The sequence below is a fragment of the Psittacula echo genome (genome assembly GCF_963264785.1).
Source record: "Psittacula echo genome assembly, chromosome: 4".
NCBI classification, from domain to species: Eukaryota; Metazoa; Chordata; class Aves; order Psittaciformes; family Psittacidae; genus Psittacula; species Psittacula echo.
The window spans coordinates 109,751,839-109,775,525 of NC_137738.1; the positions used below are offsets into that span (position 1 = coordinate 109,751,839).

The 23,687-nt window shown below is 39.6% G+C and overlaps 1 protein-coding gene across 7 annotated transcripts in view; it reads left to right on the forward strand.

Annotated features, from left to right (window-relative positions):
* SOS1 (SOS Ras/Rac guanine nucleotide exchange factor 1) overlaps positions 1-23,687 on the forward strand; it is a 56,925-nt gene that overhangs the window by 721 nt on the left and 32,517 nt on the right. Inside the window, exons 2-10 of one of the 7 annotated variants that reach the window (XM_080616159.1) lie at positions 842-1,362; positions 2,829-3,225; positions 8,786-8,911; positions 11,147-11,278; positions 11,844-12,008; positions 15,499-15,708; positions 16,197-16,340; positions 20,314-20,424; positions 20,534-20,632. In XM_080616159.1, coding sequence (XP_080472285.1) covers positions 8,870-8,911; positions 11,147-11,278; positions 11,844-12,008; positions 15,499-15,708; positions 16,197-16,340; positions 20,314-20,424; positions 20,534-20,632 — 903 coding nt within the window. In that variant the 5' untranslated portion in view covers positions 842-1,362; positions 2,829-3,225; positions 8,786-8,869. Of the gene's footprint in view, positions 1-4; positions 1,363-1,906; positions 2,013-2,828; positions 3,226-8,785; positions 8,912-11,146; positions 11,279-11,843; positions 12,009-15,498; positions 15,709-16,196; positions 16,341-20,313; positions 20,425-20,533; positions 20,633-23,687 lie in introns of those variants that run through there. The other 6 variants (XM_080616160.1, XM_080616158.1, XM_080616161.1 and 3 more) reach the window with 6 other exon arrangements.

The following is a 23,687-nucleotide window of genomic DNA, read 5'->3' on the forward strand; positions in this document are numbered from 1 at the left end:
GGGGCCTCGGGCCGCAGCTTCGGCGCAGGGTGGGCCGCGCCTCGGCCGAGCTGAGGTTAGCGGGGTCGGCCGGCGCCCCGGACGCGGCTGTAGGGCTCGGCGGGGCTCAGGCGGTGCCACCCCGCCGGCCTTAGCGGGCGCCGCGGAGGGGTCCTGACGGCCCTGCGCGGATTCCGGCGCTGGGGCGATGCTGTGACAGATGGAGCCGTGTAGATAAAACATGGTTAAAGAACAGGCGAGTCCTGACCCCCTTCGCCGAAAAGGAAGCAAGTAATGCTGCTGCGGGTTTCTGCTGGGCTCCCTGAGCTCAGAAGTGACACGGTTCGGGGAGGGTTCGTTATGAGGAACTGCTAAGAGAATTTTGGTTAATTAGGGTTCAGTATTAATGACTTTCAGTTAAGCTTCTCTTAGTTTAAATACCTTTTTGCTGAGAAGGCTTCATTAGGACAAACTAGCATGTCTTGCTCCCTCGGGATGGCGAAGCTTGCGCCTGTGGTGTGGAAAGTATTCGGAAGAGAGAAAACATGGTGAGGGCTCCTCTTCCACTTTTGCAGCCAGAGCCCAGCAAGTAAAAGGCTTAAGAAACAAGAGGCTTCTGACACTACTGCTTGAACTGGCTTCAGATTGCAGAACTTAATGCTTTTTAGTTGTGCACAGCAATGCTTTATGAGCCTGTCTAGTTACGGGGATTAACTGCAACTTTTGCTGCTAGGGCTAGTTGAACTTCTGCATCCCCTATATGGATTGGAAGTCTAGAATATTGCAGTTGTACTGATGCAGTATTTCTTCCTAATTTTCTCTTACAATGTATTACCTTGCTTTTCTGGGTATGCGCTTTGAGGTCTCCAACATTGTGGTTGCAGCCAGTTCTTGGAAGTCTTTTTGCTTGTCTCATCCATGGCATGTACTGTTAATGTCTTATTCCTGATCAGTAGTCACTTCTTTGAAACTATACTTCTGAGCCAACTGTACAGCTCACTGCTGCTTGTGGTGCTTGTAAGCACTTGGACAGCCACCCAGCCTGCTTGAAAACTGGAGCTACCCAAGGTCTCAACCAGCAAGAGCTCATTCCTTTGGAGGATGGTTTATTCCATGGTGTAGCAGAGGTTTATTAAATTTGAGATGACCCTCACTGCTAATTACTGGAAGACACAGACTGAGAATTTGAGTCAAGTATGAGCTAAGACTTTGGAATTACTTCCTGCATCTGAAGTGCAAGATTTCTTCCCAAGAAGACAAGCCATTTGTGGAGTTACCCTGCATTAAAGATGCTTGCTGCTGGATAAAGAATTGTGAAGTCTGAAGTCAACAGTGAAGACTAATGATGACAAGCTACCACGGATGACAAACTGGTCCTGCAAGGTATAGTTGTCTTCGTTATGTTGTGCTGTGCTCTGTTTCTTACTGTGGGTAAAGGGGTTGCAAGAGTGAGGTGCAGTTAGTTCTGAAGGCTTCACACTCAAATCTGCAACCATCTGGCAGGTGTTAACTCTTTTGACCTCAGTTTTTTGACATCACCACCTGTTTCTGATTTTCTCTGAGGCTATTGCTGCCTGTGCTCCAAAAGTACAGTCTTCTGCTGCTTACTAGTGCTGTCCCTCTAAAGATAGAAATGGAAAATTTGGCCATATTGTCACCTGTTTTATTGAGCAGCCGACTACTTGAGTTACAGAAAAACTATAAAATAACAGATGAAAATGTTAAATTGTTATATAAATGACTGCTTCATTAATGGAGAAATCTGAGTATTTTACTAATGTAAAGATGCGAGTAGTGTTGGTTAGGGTGTTTAGCTCTAATAAAGGCCACATAAAATAGTGAACCTGTCACAGGTGGCAGGCAAAACCATTAACATTGCAGCATACTTGCTCTGACAATTCTCTGTCATTGTTCACAAGACAGGTGCAAAACTGCAGCTTTGCAGTCAGTGGGTTTGAGACACTGACCCCTTGTTCTGCTAGCCAAAGACCTGAGCTGTACCTGGAGGCCAGCGTGTGGCACTAGAAAAGTAGGTAATGTGGCAGCGTATGCCAGTGAGGTCAAAGGGCAGAACTGTCCTAGAGGGAAACTAATACATGGTGGCTTTGTCTGCTGAATTGCCAGAGCATGCTGTCTCAGTAGGAGTCAGATTATCTGAAGCTCATGTACATCCTATTGTTACTAAAGGAGAACCTTTCCTTCGTTTCCCCTATTGGCTGACCAGTTGCTGACACTCATTCTCGGGTAGTGACAGCAAGCTGCTTTCTGAACTCCACCATGAAAGCAGGTAGATGCACAATCAGGGTTGTGATGATTTCTTGCATAGCTGGAAATGAGACCTAATACTAATAGTTTGGGAAGACTTACATAGAATTAAGATCTCTGATGAGGAGAGTGGCATTTAATTTAGCATTGTTAAAGTACATATACCAGGATGGAGTGTTTGCAGCTATTGGGGGAAGCTGCCACACGTGTACTGAATCATTAAAATGCCATTGCCCTTTTATAACTGTGAGCTGGCTTGTAATGGGGAGCTCAAACTACAGCCTCAGAATCACTTGCTTAAAAAATAGGTATTGTCGAATCATTGCAAATAGCTTTTTCTCCCCCTGTCTTTCCCAATGAGTTATTTTGATTCTGTTTTGTTGTCAAGCAACAAAACGAAGAATATGAGGTAAGAATAATCTCTTCCTATGTTAACAAATTCTTAAGAGAGCATGCCTTGTATTTCATTAGATGTGAACCTTAACAGTAGAAGTGTATTTGCATTAAACAGCTGCATTTACAAAAACCAGCTCTTGCACCATTCAGATCATAATGTCATCCCTTTTCTTCCAATTCTCCTTCAGATGCTGTCAAGATAGACTCCACTGTACTCAGTTAAGAAGAAAATTATGTGTACTGAGGTGCTTCTCTGCCTCATCACTGTTATTTTGAAGCAGCAAAAGAGTGTTGCAGAAATCCCAGGTTGTGATGAAAGACAGTAATCGTGGTGATAAGGTACAAGAAAAGGAAGTAAGAATAACAGCTGATGTCTGAAATTGTAGTTACGGAGATGGAAAGAAGGTGAGATGCTGGGGCTGAAGACAAAGGATTCAAGACACGTGAAACACCAGAGCTCTTGATTGCCTGGAGGTGGAAACTTTTAATACACCTTGCAAAATGGACTCAGAAGGGACACCTGCAAAGTGATGCCTCTTCAAACATTGGTGTTCCTTTGCTAATGGATTATGACCAGAATAAAATGTATAATTTTTTTTTGATAGCTCTTCCTAAACATCTTTCCTTGTGGCTTCATCTAGCTTGGATAACTCTTGTTTATGCAGTCAGAATTTTTCTGCATACCTATGACCTGCTTCTTCCCTGATATGTTGGGTTTTGCAGTAGAGAGCATATAATCCTTACTGATACCTTGAGCAACTCAATGACTGAGGAAGAAACTTAAGAACTTTCTTACCACACGGATATTATGCTGCTTGTGTACCTTGAGTTGTTTGGAATCAGTTGAGCAATTACCAAGGGGTGCTGTTCAAATTTGTTGTGGTCAAAATGATTGCACTGATGTGGCTTGACAGCTGAGGGGGATTTGCTTCCCCAGTTAAAGGAACTGTTCCAGACAGTGTGCTTTCAGGTACTACATGTATTGTACCGTCAGTCTTGTGTACCTTTCGTGGAGCAAAAGAGACAAGAAAAGCTGCTTCAGTGACTACAGAGTGCTCAGGGAGCTGTGGCTGTCAAAGATAGTTCTACCTGACTTGTAATTACCTGGTTCTTCAAATCAATGACAATCCAGTTACCACTTGCTACTCAGAAGGGCATTTCTTATTCTTGGCACTGCTTCACTGCAGGTGTAGAATGTGCTTAATTTCTGATTCCTTTGGGTTCTGTAATCTGGTGGCCATGGAGGTCAAGATTCTCCTGTGGTTGAGGTCTTTATTGTACATTTTTTGTGTGCTCACTGGTGCAGTCTAATACTGCTGCCTTGGTATGTCAAAGAGAAATGTTGGCAAAATTCTAAGTCTTGTGGCCGCTGAGTTTTTGCCGAAGTGTAGATCCAAGACGTTTGTATTTGGTTTAACTTAACTGGATTTTTGATTGATCAGAATAACAAAACATGGGCAGGGTTGCCAAATGTCAGCAAAGATGTACAAAAATAGAAAGTAAAACCCCTTTTTATGGAGTGTCTGCACTGTGACAACACTTATCTATGCAAGCTGTACATAAAATACTTAATCCTTGATTGCTGTAGTGATTAGTTGCTTGTCAATAGTTTTGTAGTCATTGAGGGAAAATTAACAAAAGATATGTTGAGTAAAAATAAGGATTTTAACATTAGTGATGACTTACAAAGTTACAGAGGTGAAGAAGATTCTCTTTCTTCTCCCACAGAAAATTTGTACTCTGTGGCCAAGTCATTTCTACTAATAATCAGTTGAATAAATTGTGTCTGTGAAGATTTAGAAAATTTTAGGTTTAGGAAGGGTGTAGAGAAATGCCTATAGTCAATAAAGTTTCACCCTCTCTGATAGTGCTTTGGAAAACAGCTTGGCCTGTTGTCTCATTACAGCTTCTGTTTTATTATCAAAATGATGTGGTAAATATAATTGGGTTTTTTCTTTCAGACACTTTCTTACAAGCGCTTCAGCCACCACCAAGGAAGACTGGCAGCGTGGCAGTACCTGTACTCAGCAGTGAAGCAACTTGTTCTGTTGCAGCATTGGATTTTGATTCAGACTGTGACTTCTTGCCAGAATCCCCATAGATGTGTCTTCTTGCCCAGATATGAAAAAAACCCTATCTCTAACTGACAGTAGCAGATACTTTGCTTTCATTTAAGTTTGTTAGGTAGCTTTAGAATGATTTTCTTGTTACGCACTTTTCTGAAGCTACTGAAGCTTTTGCTGCTCCTTAGGGACTCAGTTCTGTATTGTTCTCTCTGGAGCCTTTCACATCTGTGATTTTTTTCCGGTGTGTTCTGGATTTAGCAGAACAACTGCCTGATTGTATTGATTGTTAATGATGATTTGGGAGCATTAGGCTGGTGTTTTTGTGGAACACTTGAATTTTCTTTAAGAAGTCTTTGGAGAGGTGTTTTCACTGTAAGTTGAAATTTTTCAGCTTCGTGATTGACATAAAGTAGGTTTTTCCTCATGGCTGCTTGAGGAAGACATAACCAAAAACTGTTGCTGAGGAAGCGTGGTTTAGTATCAGTCAGTTTGTTAAGGTTACGATGCAAGTCTTACGTGTTACAAGACACCTCTTTCTAGTGCAGAATAAGCTGCTGAGTCTCATTCTAGCACCAGGTTTGGGTCATCTTGGGACCAGCCTAGGGCTTGTGTTGGACCAGTCAGAGGCCACGGCTCTGTGTAAGCTGAAACTGTTCGATCTGCAGTCCTTACTGAAACATGTTTCAGGGTTTCGTCTAGGTGCTTACCACAAGGCTTGTGGGTGTGTTTGTGTTCTAATTTCTTATGTAGAATTCGAAAGGGATGGTTTGAGAAAGCTATATAAAATAAGTTGCTAAGGGTTATAAAGTAAGATCAGATACATTTATCTTTGCATTATTCATTAGGTGCATTTTTTTTAGTTGATTTCATTGACTTTTTCTGGCAGTTTAGATTTATGGTTGCTTTAATTTTAAAGCTGTTGCCATTCCTGATAGAAAGTCCTTACTTTTGTTGATTTTAAGGGAAGACAAGAAAAGACAACCAAGGATTTTTCTGAGCAGGCACTCCTTGTCTTCTGTTCTTAAACAGCTTGAAAAGCTGTTCAAGAAATGATGGCTCAGCTTATCTTTAAATAAAGAGAATCCTGATCTTTCCCTTTTGAGAATTAAGAAAGACTGAGAAGATTGGCCATTTAAAAAGGTGATCATATGAGTGAAAACAGAGCCATGGAGGTTGGGATTTGTAGCTGATGCAGAGTGTATTTGCCCATTAGAATTTGTTGGAATATTCCAAAGGATTGAAAGCTTTAGTGAAAAGATCTTAAGCTGCTCTTTTAATAATTTCCCTTGTAAGATAGACACTTTGGGGGGGGATGGGGGTGGTATGTAGGAGGGAAGGCATGGGTTCTGTCATTATTTAAGATAAGAATCTTATCTAAACATCACTACGCTTCAGAAGTTGTTAGTCTATTTTTATCATGTGTATTCCTAACATAGGACTGTGAAGGGTCTGGTGGGATTCAAGCCATGCTCCTCCTCTTCAAGGATGATAAGGCAGGGTGGCCCAGCGTTTTTAATTTAAAATCTGAGCTGACTTTGAGAAAGATGGAAACCCCCTGGTAACTGTATCTTCTTTTTGAAACTGGCCACGTGATGCTGTATGCTAACCGATGTTCTCATTTCGTGTCTTCTCTTACTAAATCTTTCATCTTACCCAGTCTTGCATCATGTCTTAGATAATGGACTTCTTGGGGCTGGCATTGAGTACCCTCAAATAACACTGTTAAACTCTCGGTCTGAGCCTTTAGGTACTACGTTAGTGCAGATGCTGAAATTACACGTTCCTGTGATAATTGTACACCAGCTATCCTGTAATTTTCCTTGTTAGTCTCCTTGTTTTCTTGCTTTCGCTTGTATGACTTTGAACTCTAAATGATACTAAATCTCACTTGAGTAGCGATGAAACTTATTTACTACCTAATATAGATAAACTACACTGGCATACCAGTGACACCTCATGATGTTTTCCTTTTCTGAGGTGGATAGTCTATTAAAGTAGAGCTTGAAAGTGCCAGAAGACAGTGGCCTTTGAGAAGAATGATGTAATTGCCCCCCAAACATAAATGCTTAGGAAAAATGTTTGGAACTTTATCTCCTGGGCTAGGAGTAGGTTATTATTGTTGACTCTGCTTTGGCTGACTACAGATAATGTTTCAGGTCACAGCCTGATGTGGTATTTTTATTTATTCCTATAGACTCTTCTGTTAGACTGAAAGAGTTGCAATGAGGCTATTTAAGTCTACAATCTGTTCTCTAAGGAGAAAATAGAGCTGCTCTTCATCACTCTGGTTTATCATGTTGTGTATTTTTACTGTTGGATTGACTTGATAATTTAATGCTTCTCAAAATGCAAAGTGCCAGAGTATTCTGTAGGGAGAATGTGGTAAAAATTTGTTCAGTTCTGCTTTAGAAAAAAACCCAACAAAACATTAAAGGCAGCATTTTCCAGGCAGCTCGGATCAGCTCTGGTCTTTAAGAGAATACTTCTGCAAGTCTATAACTTCTGGTGTTAAGATGTTCCTAGCTGGTACAGTATTTTAGATGTCAGTGTTTGAATTGTAAATAATGCTTGTGACTGCTGGGCATGCTGTTACTTGGACATCTCCACAAACACATTCTGTAGCTGTGTATGGTGAACTTCTTAGGAAAAATGAAACTGTTGGCATAATCAAAATAGTTGCGTTGGCTAGTCAAATGGAGAGAAGTTCTGTTCTATTTTTGTCAGAGTGCTTTTAAGTTTAAAAAGCAGTAACTTCTGGAGGTGGTGTTTTTTTTAAGACATGCTGCATAAGGGCATGCAGTCTGCAGGAAACTAAGTGCATGATCTTGTGTATTTAAATCTGAACAGTGGTTATATGAGCACCAGGACTATGCCCAGACATGAAGTTTTCAAACTAATGAGTGCCTTAGCAGGCAAGTAGATTTCTATTTGATGCTGTTGTGTTTGAACTTCATAAAATTCTTGCTATAACTGCAAACCGGAATGAAATCTCGGGTGTGAAATTAAATAATTATGGTACCGTTTTTTGAACATAGACCTGGGTTTGATATTTGGATTGTTGGGTTTTGGCTTAAGGTAGTTACAATCTTGTGATAGTGATTGGGAGAACTGGAGGCATTTTGGGTTGTGTACAGTGGAATGCTAAAATGACGAAATTGGGGCTTGAAAGATGGATTGCGAAAGTTAGCAGTAAGCTTGCTCTAGCGTAATATTTGCCATCAGTGTAGGATTGAGATTAAAACTGCCTGCCTAAAATCTGAAGTACTGAGCTTTGTATACCTGAAGTTGAAACTGGTTAAAACTCTGCTGATTTGTGAACTACAGAAGTGCAAAGGAAAGCTATACTGAAGGCTTGTTTTAGAGCTTAAATCACTGTCTGGAAAAATAAGGGGAGCAGGGAGGATCTGCCTCAGTGGATTTACACCAGTGAGAATTTACAAGCACTTATACAAGTAAACGTATGGAGGCCAAACTGTAAAATCTCTGAGTTGCCACTTAGTGTCAGGACAGCATTGTGGCCTTTTTAGAAGTGTTTTTCACTCTAGAGGCTGAAATATTAAAAATTGATACGGAAACAAACTTCTAAGCTAACTTTAGTGGGAGCTTCCTAAGAATGGATTAAATAATTGGAAGGCTAAGTACTGCTGAAACCATTGCTGTTTCTGTAGTGCTGTGAAAAAGTTCTCTATTTCATTATTGTAGATAGAGTGATGAACAATGTGTTGTAAAAGGCAGAAAACCGCCATGTCTAAAATGTCTTGTACAAACAGTGGTTTAAGATCTAGGGGACAAAGATGAATATGTGCAGGGGTTTAAAACAGTTTTCCTAATTGCACTGTTATTCATTAGCTGCTTTTTTGGCGTTAAACATCACAGCAATTTGAATACATTTAACAATTGTATTTCTGTCAGGTATAGGTGAGTGTTTCACTCATGTTTGTCTGAGGTGCCTTAATAGAGCTGTGTTTTGAGTTGGATTTTCCTGAGCTGTTTGCCTCATTTGTCATTTTTTTTGCAAGTAAAGTATGTGGTTTGGGGAAGAGCAAAACTCAAAGCTGGAATTCTTCTATTCCCTATAGGTTCAGGTGCAAGTCCATCCTAAACTTTCCTCTACTGAAGATGCATTGCAGTATGTGGAGGAGTTAATTCTCCAATTATTAAATATGTTGTGTCAAGCCCAACCAAGAAGTTTCCTGGATGTAGAGGTATAGAGAATAACTGTTACACTTGTAATAATTTGAACTGTTATATGAGAAGTTAATATATTAATTGTTCACAGTGTAAAAAGGAAAGCAGTAGTTGTCTTTCTGTAGCAGAACCTTCTGCATAAAGCCTGCTGACTTACCCAATATCTGATTTTCTTATCAATTGAATTTGTTGTTCAATGCACAGTAAAACTGTCTCTGAACTGTATTACTGTATAATAGATGGTGAGTGTAGCTTGTTTATGTAAATCTGACTGGTTCCTTTCAAAAGGCCTTTTTTTCACACTAATAGTGCATGCAAACTATAGCTGCTTAAGTCTGAGGCTCTATGCTGCTGTCTCAGCAGTGATTTAGAGTGATATACACCCTACTGTCCTGGAAAGTTGAACAAAAATAGTTCAGTCACTTTCTCAGAATGAGTTGAGGAACACTTTTTTCCTCTGTATAGGAACCTGTTCTCTTACAATTGCCTTTTCAAAGACCTACATCTGTTCCTTGGAAAAGCAGCTTGATGATTGAGAAGAAGGCTTGATCTGAGAAGAGTTTTTCCATCTGAGAAGCGAATTAGTTAAGCTAAATGACTTAAGCTTCTAAACCCATGAATATCTTGGTAGCCCTTTGTGCTTAACCATGATTTGAAGATTTTGGTGCCAAGCTACAGACTCCATGTGCGGTGTGCCTGTTGGTTTTCAGTACTTGGGGGCTGTGCCTGTGCTGGGATAGGTAACAAAACAAGATGCAACTTCCTCACATTCTGAAGAAAGTGGACTAATGGAAAAAACCAAAACAACCCAGCAACAAAAAATCAAAACACAATTAAAAAGTAAAAGTAGTTGTCTCTGAGGTCAAGATTCATTAATTTCATGCTTCCTCTTCTCTTCTGAACACTGACACCTCTGATGGTGTTCCAGTGTCCCCATTAATGGCTGGCCTATTTTGCAACATCATTCTGGTCTGGCAGCGCAAGAGACAAGAGGTTTGTGGAAGATTGTTTAATGCTGTGTTTTCAATATTTTTTTTTTTAAACAAAAAAAAATACACAGCATTGCAGGACAAGTCTGTGACATCAGGATGAGAAATGCAAGAATTAGAGATGACAAGCAACTTCAGTTTACCTCCTTTGTGTTTATGCATAATAATGCTGTCTTTAATTATATGGTCATACACATGTATTATTGCCCCAGGACACCTTCATTGTTCAATCAGTAGGCTGGACTATTTTAGGAGAGTGAATTGGTTTTAGATAGTGAATGAGACTTTTTTTACAGGACCTCTGCTTTCCACTTGAAGAATTGTTTTGATGAGGGGAGAATAAGAAAAGCCTGTACTTTGCAAAGATGGGTGCCACGTTTATAGAATTGTGTTCTGTCCCAATTATTTTGTTAAAAAGTTTTTGTGTACTTTGTCCTGTGCCAGATCATTGTAAGAGGTCATTAACTTCATCTTCCTCATTTCATGGTTGCTCAAACGGGGGTCATATTTACGTAAGTGAGCACTTGTAACTGAAACACTCAGTGGGAACTGTGGTCTGAAAAATAAAATATGAAGTTATCAGAGAAACTAGATTTCTGGTGTCTGTGAACACCAAGGCTACCAAAAACTGAAGCTTTGAACCTCCAGAGACCTGTGTGTGATTTCCAGCAGGAGAGGGTAGGTGCCCTCAGTCACCCTGGCTGCTGGAAGGAGTAAATAAAATGGGACATATGTGGTCTGACTATAGATTATGAAACTGTTTTAAAATATGTGGGTGCTGTTGGACATACTTTTACCTGTTGTGTTCATTGCCATCATCAGAGTAGTTTGCACGTATACAATCTGGACCACATCCTGATCAGTAAAGGTGAAACAGAAAACTCGTATCATCTCAGTAGTGACCGTTCTGTACAGGGAATAAAGTGCTAGGAGAAAGTGTAATCATGTATTTAAATGCTGAATTGCTAGGCAAACGCACAAGAGGAGCAAATTGTGCCTGCAGTGGCAACTTAAATCTGGCATTTCTCAAATTTTGAGCACTATATTATTCTATAATAGTGATATTCTGTTACAAACTTATGAATGCTGTGAGTAGCGTGTACCAAAATGATAAAATTTACACGTTGTATGAGCTTGTATAGTTGAAATACTAACATTAGCAAATATTCCCTTGTTAAGTAATGGAAAGTGATTTAATAATGTAGTAGTATTGATAAGCTCATGCAGATTGTGGATTTACCCTTTAGTTGTGTTTTTTTTAAGGATCGTGTTCAAAAAAGTTTTCCCCATCCTATTGACAAATGGGCAATAGCTGATGCCCAGTCTGCTATTGAGAAGAGGAAGCGAAGAAATCCGTTATCTCTCCCAGTAGAAAAAATCCATCCCTTATTAAAGGTAAGCAGTGGTGAAATCCTGCTTTTAGAATGCAGTTAGAACTTGATGCCTTTGTTTCATGTAGTGGCTGTATGCTGCCTGAAATGTAAACAAAAAGGATTAAGAATACCTGTATTTGTTACCTAGTTTTAAGTGTTCCTGTTTATTTAATTGCATTTTTATTATATTTAAATACATTTAATTGTATTCCTCTTTCCCTTAAAATTAGTTAATTCTCTATGATAAACAAAGCCTAGAACTCATTTGTTCCGAATTTGATTATTCTTGTTTTATTTTGCATGACTAAGAAAATGCTCAAGAAACTTCTTGAAATAGCCCTAAATGTTTAAGTACGGTTTTTGGCACAGTCATTGGCTATTGTCACTTCAACAGAGCAACACCTACACTTTCTTCTCCAGGCCTACAGACCCCTTGTTCTGTTTCTAAAATGGACTGTGTATATGTGGTGAATGTTTATTGAGTAGAATCTTAAACTGACCTGGGTTTAGTTGTAACCTGTGGTGTCTGTTTCATTGTCTGAATAACAGTGGAACGTTTTGGTTTTTTTTTTTTTTTTCACTTTCAGGAAGTTCTAGGCTACAAAATTGACCATCAGGTGTCTGTTTACATAGTGGCAGTATTAGAATACATTTCTGCAGACATCTTAAAACTAGTTGGGAATTATGTGCGGAATATACGACATTATGAGATTACAAAACAAGATATTAAAGTGGCAATGTGTGCTGATAAGGTAAGTCTAGTTCTTGTTTCTCCTGTTAACAGGAAACTTTAGTTAAGCTTTGAGTGGACAATATCTATTCCTTATCGAGTACATCAAGTGTTGTACCTTTGAAAGAAGAAATTACTGACATAAAATACGATTCCGATAATAGAGCAAAGCTACCAAAAAGTTACTTGAGCTTACAGAGCTGTTGTTTGTGCTTATTTATTAATAAAGTTTCTCTTCCTTTTGATATCACTTGCCTAATCTCAGCAAGGTGTGAATGCTTTAAAAATTACTGTTAAGCAGCACTAACTTAAAAATGTAACATTCCTAAGCTGTAATAGTGGAGCCTTTTTTGTAGCTTCAAAAAAAGAAGGCTGAAATTAAGCTTGGGTGTTCTCCCAAAATAAAAGACTGTATTGCATGTGAAAAGCCAACTTTCGATGGTCCAGCATTTAAAAAGAACCCCACACCTGTGTTAGCATATCAGCCTAATCCTCCTTAGCGGTCTATATTTTTATCTGCATGTAGTCTTTCTTGTAGCTTCAGAAGATTGATTAGATTCAGACAGGAATCCCTGCTCTTTCCAGCAGTTAATAGGACAAAGTCCCCTGTCTGTCTTTCAGGTGCCTTTTCGCCCTCCTTTCTGTGGCCACTTCATTAGCATCTCAAGTTTTCCATTGTTTACAAAACAAAGCTTGAAGTTAATCCTTTAAGGGACAGGATTTAAGAATCTCTAATCTTGAAGTCTGGGGATTTTCAAGTTTATCACCTCTTTCCAGTATTTTGTCCTGGTCTGTGTTGATCAGTATCTTTGATTGGGTTGTCTCTGTTTCAGTTAATGCCTTTATCTTTTCCTGCTTGCTTTTTTTTCATCATACTTTCTTCACTTTTTTTTCTAACTCTCTGTTTAAAGATATCTGGTGAGGTCTTGAAAAGTGAAATACTTCTCAGTCAGGTCTTGGTCACTCTTGCCTTTGAGCATATCTCCCTGGATGATTAGGGCAGGGTTTGAAGGTGTATGCTTGAATATTTGTCACAGAATAGTAACAGGAATAAGTGCTGTTGCTTTGTGCTTCTTTCTATCCTAGAAAAGGTGGATTTAGTTGATTTAAGAACTTCTGTCACATTACATTGGAGGAACTCTGATGTGTACAGAGAAGAAACTTTTGAAAGGCTCTAAACCTGTTGGTTTACTGCCTCTGCAGAATAAGCCATTGAAAGGTGCTCCCGATGTGTTTTCTTTCCAGTTGTGTTGAGAAAGTTCATAGTGTATTATTTTCATTCTCATAACGTGTTCTGCTTGGTTTTATTTTTTTGAAACAAAACAACTAGAACAATTTCTTGGCCCTGTGTGCCTTTCTTTTTTTCTCAAGCACTTTCACACTTGCTTTTGTGCTATTCATCCATCTGTAAAATTGTGTCTTGTCTACAAAAACCAAACTGCAATAAAATGCAAGCTGTTTTTCTTCTCTGTTTGCTCGTGCTTTCTATGGATTTCATAGTAGTGGGATATACACCTTGCGAATGCAGCCTGGAATCTTCTAGCTCAAGTACACCCTAGAGTTGCTTCTGCAAAGTAGTTACAAATGTTGGTGCTTCCTTGAATACCTGCAATGTTTCGTGTAATTTCCTACAGTAGTGACCCAATAATGTCCCATTCCCCAGAACCAGTTAGGATTCTTTTTATAACCTGAGTTCTGTGTACTGGCTTTGAAAGATGAATCACCTTCTGTTCTTAGAACTTCAGAAGAATACAGTCTTAATGCAAAATGTCCGTTGTTCTGCTTTCAGAGAAGGTTAAGACCACGGTGTGTAGCAGGGACCTTTGACTCACTAGGAGAAAGAACTTGCTGTTTCCCATTTTCCCTCCTTGCTAGACCTATGTATTTGTGAGGAGTGTTAGGGCAAGACCTGTGTGAAGAATGACTGCTCTAGGTAGTTGTGTTCTTCTAGTATTCAAGTCTGATGAACCTAGTAGATGATCTCTTGAACTTACAGGTTGCCAAGTATTCTCTTGCAGAATAGTTCACAAATCTAATATCAGTAGTCACAGCTTGGTTAACTGACATGTCTTCTGGAGAAGTGCCTGTAATATGCTATGAAGAAAGAGGGCTAACTGTAAATACCAGGTTAAATGCCATGTTTGTTGTGGCTCGTTCAGAAGCTTAATTCTTGATCTATAATTCTGTGATTCTATAATTAATTTGAAAAAACACTTCTTACTCTGTTTCTGTCATTTTAAAACCTCTAGTTCATGTTTAATGTGTTAGCCTTCCTTCCTGCAGCTCTCAGAAGAGGTTTTTACAGCTTTGATCCTGCGGTCTTTTCCTCAGTCTTGTCAATGATTGACAGCTGTCATGTCAGTCTCTGCAGTAACAGGCATAGGTTTCCATGGCTTTACTTCCATTTGTTTGGGAAGGAGGCTGGCAAGCAGTTCGTCAGTTCTCTCGTGTTTTGAAGTTCACATGTATTGTTTGATACAATTCATGACTTTCTGGAAGGGATGTAGCTCTGGGCAGCAGATTTGCTTATAAGTACTGTTCCCATCTATCCCAGGACAAAGTCATCTTGTATGTTGAGCTACATCTTATGCTGGCTTGTTGTTAAGATTTGCTGTGTCATTGTAGATTGTTTGTGGACCCTCCTTAGGTTTTCTTTCTGCTAAACATACTTAAAATCAGGATGCATTTTACTAATTTGCAGTCAACTTATTTATTTTAGCTTTGAGATATTCTTTGAGTATCGTGGAAACAACCCCAAAGTGTGATTTCTGTTTGCCACTTGCATAAGTCATTGTAATGACTTCTGGCTCAGATACCGTGTTTGGAAGAAGTGTTCAGTGATCCACTTTTCTTGAAGTTCAAATTATTAATTGCTTGTGTTTGGTAAGCCTTGGCTTGGGTATGAACTAGGACCTCTGGTAGTCCAGGTCCTTTTATGTATGTAGTTCTGTAATGTGGCTGACACCTTTTCTGAGGCTGGTGCCCTTCCTTGAGAGTCTGTTTTAACAAGAGAACTCAAAAGAGTTATTAAGGACAGAAACCAGGCCATACTGTATGTGTGGGTAGGCCAGTGTTGTTCACAGATAGATTACAGGGTTTTGGGTATGATCGTGTGTGACTTCCTGTTAAAGCTGAAGCTGAAAAGCCAAAATGCACGTACTTTCTGACTTCAGATACTGTAGTATCTTCAGGTTATGCATGGCTAATTCAGAGTAATAGAATACAGCTAAATGTGTCTGTATATTTCATAGTCTTCATAAAATTGTAATTGATTTTAGGACCACATTCTTGCAGAGATGCCTGGATTGGTCTAACTGCAAATAATGCAAATTTGCAGTAATAAATATTGCTTTTGCAAATGCTCAAGCAAGTACAGAATGATAATATGTAAATCTTACCGCTGATCAGTCTGATTTCATGTGAAGAATAGATTTCATTAGTTAGTAACTTACTGGTACATCTTGAAAAGAAGTTGTTCTCACTTTGTGGATTTCCCTGTCTTTGCTACTTAGGTATTAATGGATATGTTCCATCAAGATGTAGAAGATTTAAGTGCACTAACTTTATCTGATGAGGAGCCCTCCACCTCAGGGGAGCAAACCTATTATGACCTAGTAAAGTCATTCATGGCAGAGGTTCGACAATATATAAGGGAACTAAATCTCATTATCAGAGTTTTTAGAGAGCCATATGCCTCCAATTCCAAATTGTTTTCATCTCATGTAAGTATTGTAACCACAAACAAGAAACTCCCTGTTATAATATCTGTAAATCTAGATGAACATTTCTAGAACTTAACTATTGTCCAGTTTAACGTATCAGTAGTAGAGGAAGCACCTGTCTCAAATTGTGAAATGAAAATAGTAAAGGAGCGCTTGTGAGGAACCGTGGGTTTTGTAGAACTGTGGAAGAAACCACCCAATTCACTGTATTCACTTGCAGGCCTGTAATTTTTATTATTGTTGTTCTTTGTCATATTTGATTCATTGTAACTTTTTGTATACTTAGACATATATGTAGTTGTTACTTAGGAAATAAATTCTATGATCTCATATAAATTCTACAGAAATTACATAATAAAATATAAAATCTTGTTCTATAATTTAAGGAAGTGCTTCATATCAGAGTAGCTTTGCACATAACATTCTTTTTCTTAGAAATTGTATCAAGTTCCCTGTTGAATTTTGTCTGGTTCTGTTGCATTTTGCAGGATGTGGAAAATATATTTAGTCGTATATCGGACATACATGAACTTAGCGTGAAGTTATTGGGTCATATAGAAGACACTGTTGAAATGACAGATGAAGGTAGTCCTCATCCCCTAGTAGGCAGCTGTTTTGAAGACATGGCCGAGGTAAGAAAATATTCTGTGGGGTTTTGGGTTTGTTTGATTTTGGGTTGTTTTTTTTTTTGGTTTGGGGTTTCTTTTTTTGCTATTTATGTATTTTAATGACTTGCACTTAGGTGCTAAGTGGATCTCTTTGTAGCTGCTTTAGTTTAGGTTGAGATTTCTTCTTCCAGCTCCACCACGATGAATAAGACTGCCTGGTTTTGAGAGTGCTTTTACCTTTTTAGTCTCTAAACTGCAGTTTTTAATAGAGCTGTTTAAAATTTAGAGAGCATTGGGGGAAAATACCCCAAACACCTGTGACTGGACTTTGACAGAAACAGAGGTATCCTGTAAATCAGCTGTAGATTAGGATTGCTGTGGAAAGAAAATGGGACAAGGACTTCTTTGCCAACAGGCTTGCTGAGCTGGTGAGGAAGGTTTATAAACTGGGCTCACTAGTGAATGGAGACCAAAGCTTACAGATTGAAGAATTGAGAGGAGAAAGGGATGTGCATAATGGAAAACATGTCAGCCAAGGTTCTTCCACCTTTTTCCTGAAAAGGTGGGATGGCCAAAGGATAATTTGAAGTGTCTGTTTCCCCAGGGTACACGTGTTCATGTACAGATAATAGGATATGTGAGTCTGTGCAGGGTTGCAGAGCTGTCATGTGGCTGTAATTAGTGATGTGGCAGGAAGGGTTGCATGATGGCGGGCTGTATGAACAAATACAGGTACTCTGGAAGGACAGGTAGGAAAGGTGAAGCTAGGAGGCTTAACAAAAGGTCTCAAATACATGGAGCTCTGTTACAGAATGAATGATGAGCTGGTTGAATACCTAAGGATCAGAATCGGAGGAGGCCCCCAAAGGGCAGGTTGTGGTCAAGCTTCTCCTGCAAAGACTGCCCAGTCGATAAGTGGCCAAAGCCTGCTGTAAGCAAGTAGGAGTCATCTATTTATTGCAGGCCCGGCTTCTCAGGGAGAATTAACCTTTCTGACATTGGGGTGGACAACTTGCTGTGGTTTGCGTAATCGAGATTTCTGGAGGGCACTGGGGTGCTTTGTGGCATATGCTGATGGGCCAGCTAAGAAGGGTGCTACACTTGACCTCTTTCCCATAAACAAGGAAGAACTGACAGGAACATCATAGCTAATGGGAGGTTTAGCAGTAAGAGGTAGAGATGATAGAGTTTAAGGTCCTGAGAAAAGTGCAGGAGATAAGCAGACTGAAGGACCCTGGTCTTTGGGAGAGTAGACTTAGCTGGAAGGGCAGGATCATAGCGGTGGCTACCTTGAGGGTGGAAAGGGCTCAGGAAAACTGGTTTATTTTCAAAGGCAGTGTGCTCAAATCATAGGGACTATGCATTCCCAGTCCATAAGGAAAAGGGTAGGTGCAGCAGGAGGCAAGAACAAGTGCAGTATGGATTTTCCCGTTTAACCAGACTCGGGCCTTTCACTACAAGAAAGACATTGAGGTGCTGGAGCACATCCTAAGAAGATTAAAAAGCTGATGAAGGGTCTAGAGAATAACTCCTGTGAGGAGCAGCTGAGGGAACTCTGCTTGTTTATTCTGGAGAAAAGGAGGCTGAGAGGCCTTTATTGCTCTCTTCAACTACCCAAAGGGAGTTTGTAACGTGGTGGGTATTGGTTTCTTCTCCCAAGTAGCTAGTGATAGGACAAGAAGAACTGGCCTCAAGGTGCACCAGGAGAGGTTTAGACTGGGTATCAGGAAAAAATTCTGCACCAGAAGGGTTTTCAAACATTGGAACAGGCTGTCCAGGGAAGTGGTTGAGTCACTATTCCTGGAGGTACTTAAAAGAATTGTAGACATGATGCTTAGGGACATGGTTTAGTTGTGAGGGATATGAAGCAAAGCATAGCTTGTATAGGTAAAATAGCATAAAAAAGATGATGGTAGAAAACATGGGTATCTTGCTCCTGGGGTGAGAGGCTGTGTGCTGGAGGACACTGAATGGACTGAGGTACTCAAGTCTCCTTTGCTTGACTTTCAGTGGCAAGATGTGCTTCTAGGTTTACCAGTTAGGCCTGCTATCAAAGATTGAGGGAGGGAGGTGAAAGTCAAAGAGCAAGTTAGGGACTATTGATCTCAAGTGGCTATATGCAAGTTTACGAGCCAGGACAGGATGCTGAGACAGCTGCATAATGTCATTGCAAGGCTACTGTCTCGAGTTCCTGAAATTTAGTGGTGAGTTGTGGAGGTCTCTGGTGACTGGAGATTGTTATACCCAATCTCAAAAAGACTGATGAGGAGGATCCTGGAAACTAGAAGTTGGTCGGCTTCTCCTCAGTCCCTGAGAAGATTAGCAGATCTTTCTGGAACTCATATCCAGCCCTGTGAAGGACTAGAAGGTGATTTGCAGCAGCCAGCACAGATTTCTGAAGGACAGACTGTACCTGACCAACTTGACTGCTTTCTAAGAGGAGATGCCTGGCTCCATGGACAAAGGGAAGGAGCAGTTAATATCCCTTATCTGAATTTAAGCAAGGCCTTCAGCACAGTCTCTTGTAGTATCCTTATAGTGAGCTTAGAGAGATGCAGACTAGCTAATTGAATTAGAATGGGTGGGAATAAGGCTTAAATGACTTATCAACAGTATGAAGTCCATCTGGTAGCCAACAGTTAGTGGCACTCCTCAGTGTTTGACGCTGGGGCTAATACTGTTTAATGTCTGTATTAGTGTTGTGGTAGAAGGTCTGCCTCATCAAGTTGGTAGGTGATGCTAAATTGTGGGGGAACATACAGGAGGACAGGCTATTTGTCTGGGGACCTTACAGGCCGGAGAAACAGATCTATAGGAATTTCATAGAACTGAGTAAAGGAAAACATGAAGTTCAGCACCTGGGACTAGGCAACCCTATGCAATGGTCTAGCTGCCTGGCTGAGGAGCAGCAGTGTTCAACAGGGTTTGAAAATCCTCAGGAAAGGGCAGCGAAGGCTAACTGCCTACTGAGTTTTATTAGGAAAAGTGGGGCTGGCAGGTGGAGTGATCATTTCTGTGTAGCACTTGTGACCACATCTGGCATACTGCATCCAGTTTTGGTTTTCCTAGTACAAGACTTCCTAGTACAAGGACTCTTCATTAGGGACTGTAGTGATAGGACAAGGGGTAACGGGTTACTTAAACAGGGGAAGTTTAGATTGGATATAAGGAAGAAATTCTTTACTGTGAGGGTGGTGAGGCACTGGAATGGGTTGCCCAGGGAGGCTGTGAATGCTCCATCCCTGGCGGTGTTCAGGGCCAGGTTGGACAGACCCTTGGGTGACCTGGTTTAGTGTGGGGTGTCCCTGCCCATGGCAGGAGGACTGGAACTAGATGATCTTAAGGTCCTTTCCAGCCCCAACTATTCTATGATTCTCTTCTATGATTCTGTAAGATTTGCTTATACGTAAGGGTTGCCGTGGTGATTAAGGAGTTAAGGTCCATGGTGTACAAAGAGGGTTAAGAGTGCTGCGTTTATTCAGTCTTAGAAGGAGGAGAGGAGAGCTTATTATATCTTCAGTTACCTGAAAGGAATGTGTAGAAAAGACTGAGGCGGGGTCTTACTGAGGGCTCACAGTAGAAAACTGTGAAGTGAGATGAGAGAGAGCATGTGAATGGTAGAAAGAATAACCCTGATTAGACTGGGGAGAGGGTTCTGCAATGAGAACAACTGAACATTGGAATAGGCTGCACAGAGAGGTTTTGATGCCTTTGGTCTTAGAGGTACCTGTAATTCAACTGGATGAGACGCTGAGCAACCTCAGCTAGTTTTGATGCTGGATTTGGCTTTGACCCTGAGCAAACTGTTGACCTCCAGAGATCTCTTCCAGACTGAATTACTCCATGGGTCTGTGCACATAAAAGTATTGAATCTTCAATACAGGTATTCTGGAAAAAGTATGCAGGAAAGTCTCTCCTATGTAGTGTATTTTCTTTAAGAAATACGAAGTTGAGATATTAAATCAGCTTTGTAAAATTAATCTGTATTTTTTCTTAGGAATTAGCATTTGATCCATATGAATCATATGCACAAGATATTTTGCGACCTGGTTTTCATGATCATTTTCTAAGTCAATTATCAAAGCCAGGAGCAGCATTTTATTTACAGGTAACTTTCTTTTAAGTGAGCCATATTATTGATATTACTGTTTTAATTACATTATATTGTTGTTTCAATGCATTTATTGTTTTAAGACTGAAACTTATTTTGTTTCTAGTCAATAGGTGAAGGCTTTAAAGAAGCTGTTCAGTATGTTCTACCCCGGCTGCTCCTTGCCCCTGTTTACCACTGTCTTCATTACTTTGAACTGCTAAAAGTAAGAACGTTATGTCATCTGATGGTTTTGTTCATAATTCCTAGTGTTGGATACCAGAGTTTTATGTGATCATTTGGGTGTAAAACCTTTTACTAGACTGTAAACAGTAAAACTGCTATGATGAAGGAAAAGCAGGTTGTATGCTCTGGTGCATGCTATAACTAACTGAATATCAGCTTGTAATTTTATGGAAGTTTTAGAGCAGCTAATGATTTGTGTTGAATAGTAATAGGAAAGACTGTTAATTTAGCAAGCAACAGAGATCTAGGTACTCATATTCTTGCAATGATTGTTTCAACAGCGGTAAGAGATAATGGCAATGGCTGTATTACAAAAGTGTCCAAGGCTTTCTCAAGCTGTCACTTTGTAAATTTAAAATCATGGTGAGATTTGCATTCAGACTCATTTTCATAAAAGTTGTGGTGTTCTTGCAGTGCACATCCCATGGTGGTTGTAAAGGTGATAGCCTTCCTTCAAGGGGAAGGCTTGGTTGATACATGTACTTCTTGGGCTTTTTGTAGTGAGACCTCACATTGGTAGGGTAGCAGTAAAGACTCTGTAATAGACATGTAAAGAAAATAGCTATAGAGTGTTTTTCTGGGGCATTTATCCATTAGCACTGAATAATAATCTTTAAGGAGTGTAGAGCATTTTGAAGAAAAAATTCAAGTAGAATTTTCATTTGGACTTAATGGAAACTCATAAGGGATACAGTGTTCCAGATTTAATTACTTTGGGAGATTTGGATCAGAAGTGAAAAAAAAAAATCTCTACTCTTCTGAAGAAACCTATATGTGTTTTTCTGGAATGTGCAGTTGTCTTGGGATAACCCAGTAGTTAGGTCATCTTTGAGTCTAAGTGTCTACAGTTTTACACTGTTTTTGCTGATTTAGATCTACATGCACAGCTTTGGCACGTAGCTCATCTTGTATAACATGCTGCTTTTGAATTTTGGAACACGTACTCGATCTCCTTGTCTAGCTCATGGGTTTGGTCTCACTTTTCAGGCGTCTTTAACATATTAAGCATTTCATTAGATGACAGCAAATTTCAAGGGAGGTATGATACAGCTTGTCTGCGTTTTGTATGATAAAGACCTACATAGCCATAACGTTTCTCTGCTCATGCTTTTATCACCCAGTCTCAAAATGCAGTACCCTAGTGGCTTTGCAGACTTCAATGTGAACATGGTGTTGTCCTACGTAATAGACAAAGCACGAAGGATTGATGTTGTCTGACACACAGGCATCCTGCGTTGCGTTTTGCCATTGGTAATTTTAGTGGGGGAAAGAGGGCATGTGTGCTTACAGAAATAGGGAGCAGCTGATATTTCCCTTTCTTAGAGCAAACTGGAGGCTAAGCTAAGCCCATCTCCAGAAGGTTGTCAACCTTTTTGCAATGCCTGACCTATGCCTCATGTAAAATTTTTGGCTTTTCATGTTCATGCTCTGCACCCACCCACCCTCTGCCCTGGGTTGAATAAATCTGATATTGTTGGGTTGTATTTTGTTCTGTGTATGATAACCTTGCAGGTTTTCTTCCTACTGTGTGGCTTATCTCACATTTTAGCAAGACACCCATCACTTCTGTCAGATGTGATGTGTGTAATAGATGGTAATGGATAATAGTTCATGCAGAGAGAGTAGCTTTCATGGCAGTAGCTTCATCTGTCAATTAGTACATACATGTGCACACAGCATCTGAATCCCTCCCTCAAGTAGTCTGTGTTGGCGATAACCTTTTCTTTCCTGTATCTGGAATCTACAAACAGATTCCAGGTTGAATATACTTAAAGATGTCCTGATGGAAGGGTATGGGTGGAATTATTTAGTCATATAATCCTGAGAATTTCACTTATGCAAAGTTGTATTGAATACTTTGTGTGGTAAGAGACCTGATTAGTTATTGCAGGCATATCTATGAATAATCAAGTTTAAAATGCTATGCAAATGAATCTCTTGGTATGAAGAGGCAGAATGTTGGCCAAGTGCTATATAGAAAAACCCATTTTATTTCTCTTGAATATAGATAAACTTAAGGATAAACAGGTTAGCAATTTTTTTGAGCTGTGTTGTGTAATCTTACATACTTTGAAGTTACCTATTTAAAATGCATCTCAAAGTTACCTTCTAACTATGCAGAGTACAAAAGAAAAGTTAATTTCTATTCACTGATGGTTATCCTATTTAGAAACTAAAGCCATCCTCAAGTTTGGCAGGGCATCAGGAATGCACAAATACATATTCTATTTTTAGCTGAAGCTCCTTGCTGTAACTTTGTTGGAAAATTAGCATATGCTAAAGGGCTGTGTTTTCCTTAAACCCAACCTGAAAGTCCCTGAACTTTTATATAAGAAACTAACTAGATAATATAGCTGCTTCATGTGAGATTATGCTTTTCTGCAAGCTTGCAGATAATGCGAATGGGCTTTTCTAAATCATAGAATTTTGTGAACAGAAATGTGGACTCTTAAATGCAAGGTAGGGTAGTACAAACAGTGCAGTTATTTGAGTAATTTGAGTGCAGACTTTGAGTAATTGAAGGAAGATGTTTATAAGACTTAATTTGAACTGAGCACTGTTTTGGATGCTGCAAATCTGTGCGCATGCGTGATACTCTTTATTTTCTTTGGGTAAATAGAAGATTATTTAAAAATTCCTTGTTTTCAAAGTAGGAATGGCCCAAATCATCTATAAACTTTGTTTAGATAAAATAATATATTCCAGAAAACAGGAAAGCTAGATAGGTTTCTTGTTCTGTTGATTTTTTTAAACCCAAGTGCAGACTTGGCTCCTGTGACTTCTGAATGGAAACTTCTTGTCTATTTACAAATACTTTTTTAGTTGGAATTCTAGCTGCTATAATCTGTAATTCTCGGGACCCTTTCATTTCACAACAGCATCTAGTGTGTTTTATTGACTTTTTCAGAATTTGTACTTAGAGGATAAATAAGTTGCCAGTTTTTACTGACTGGCAATTCAGCTCCAGTAGAAATACTCCTCAATTAAACAATTTTTTGTCTTTCCCTACGCTAATGTGACTTTAAATAAAATCT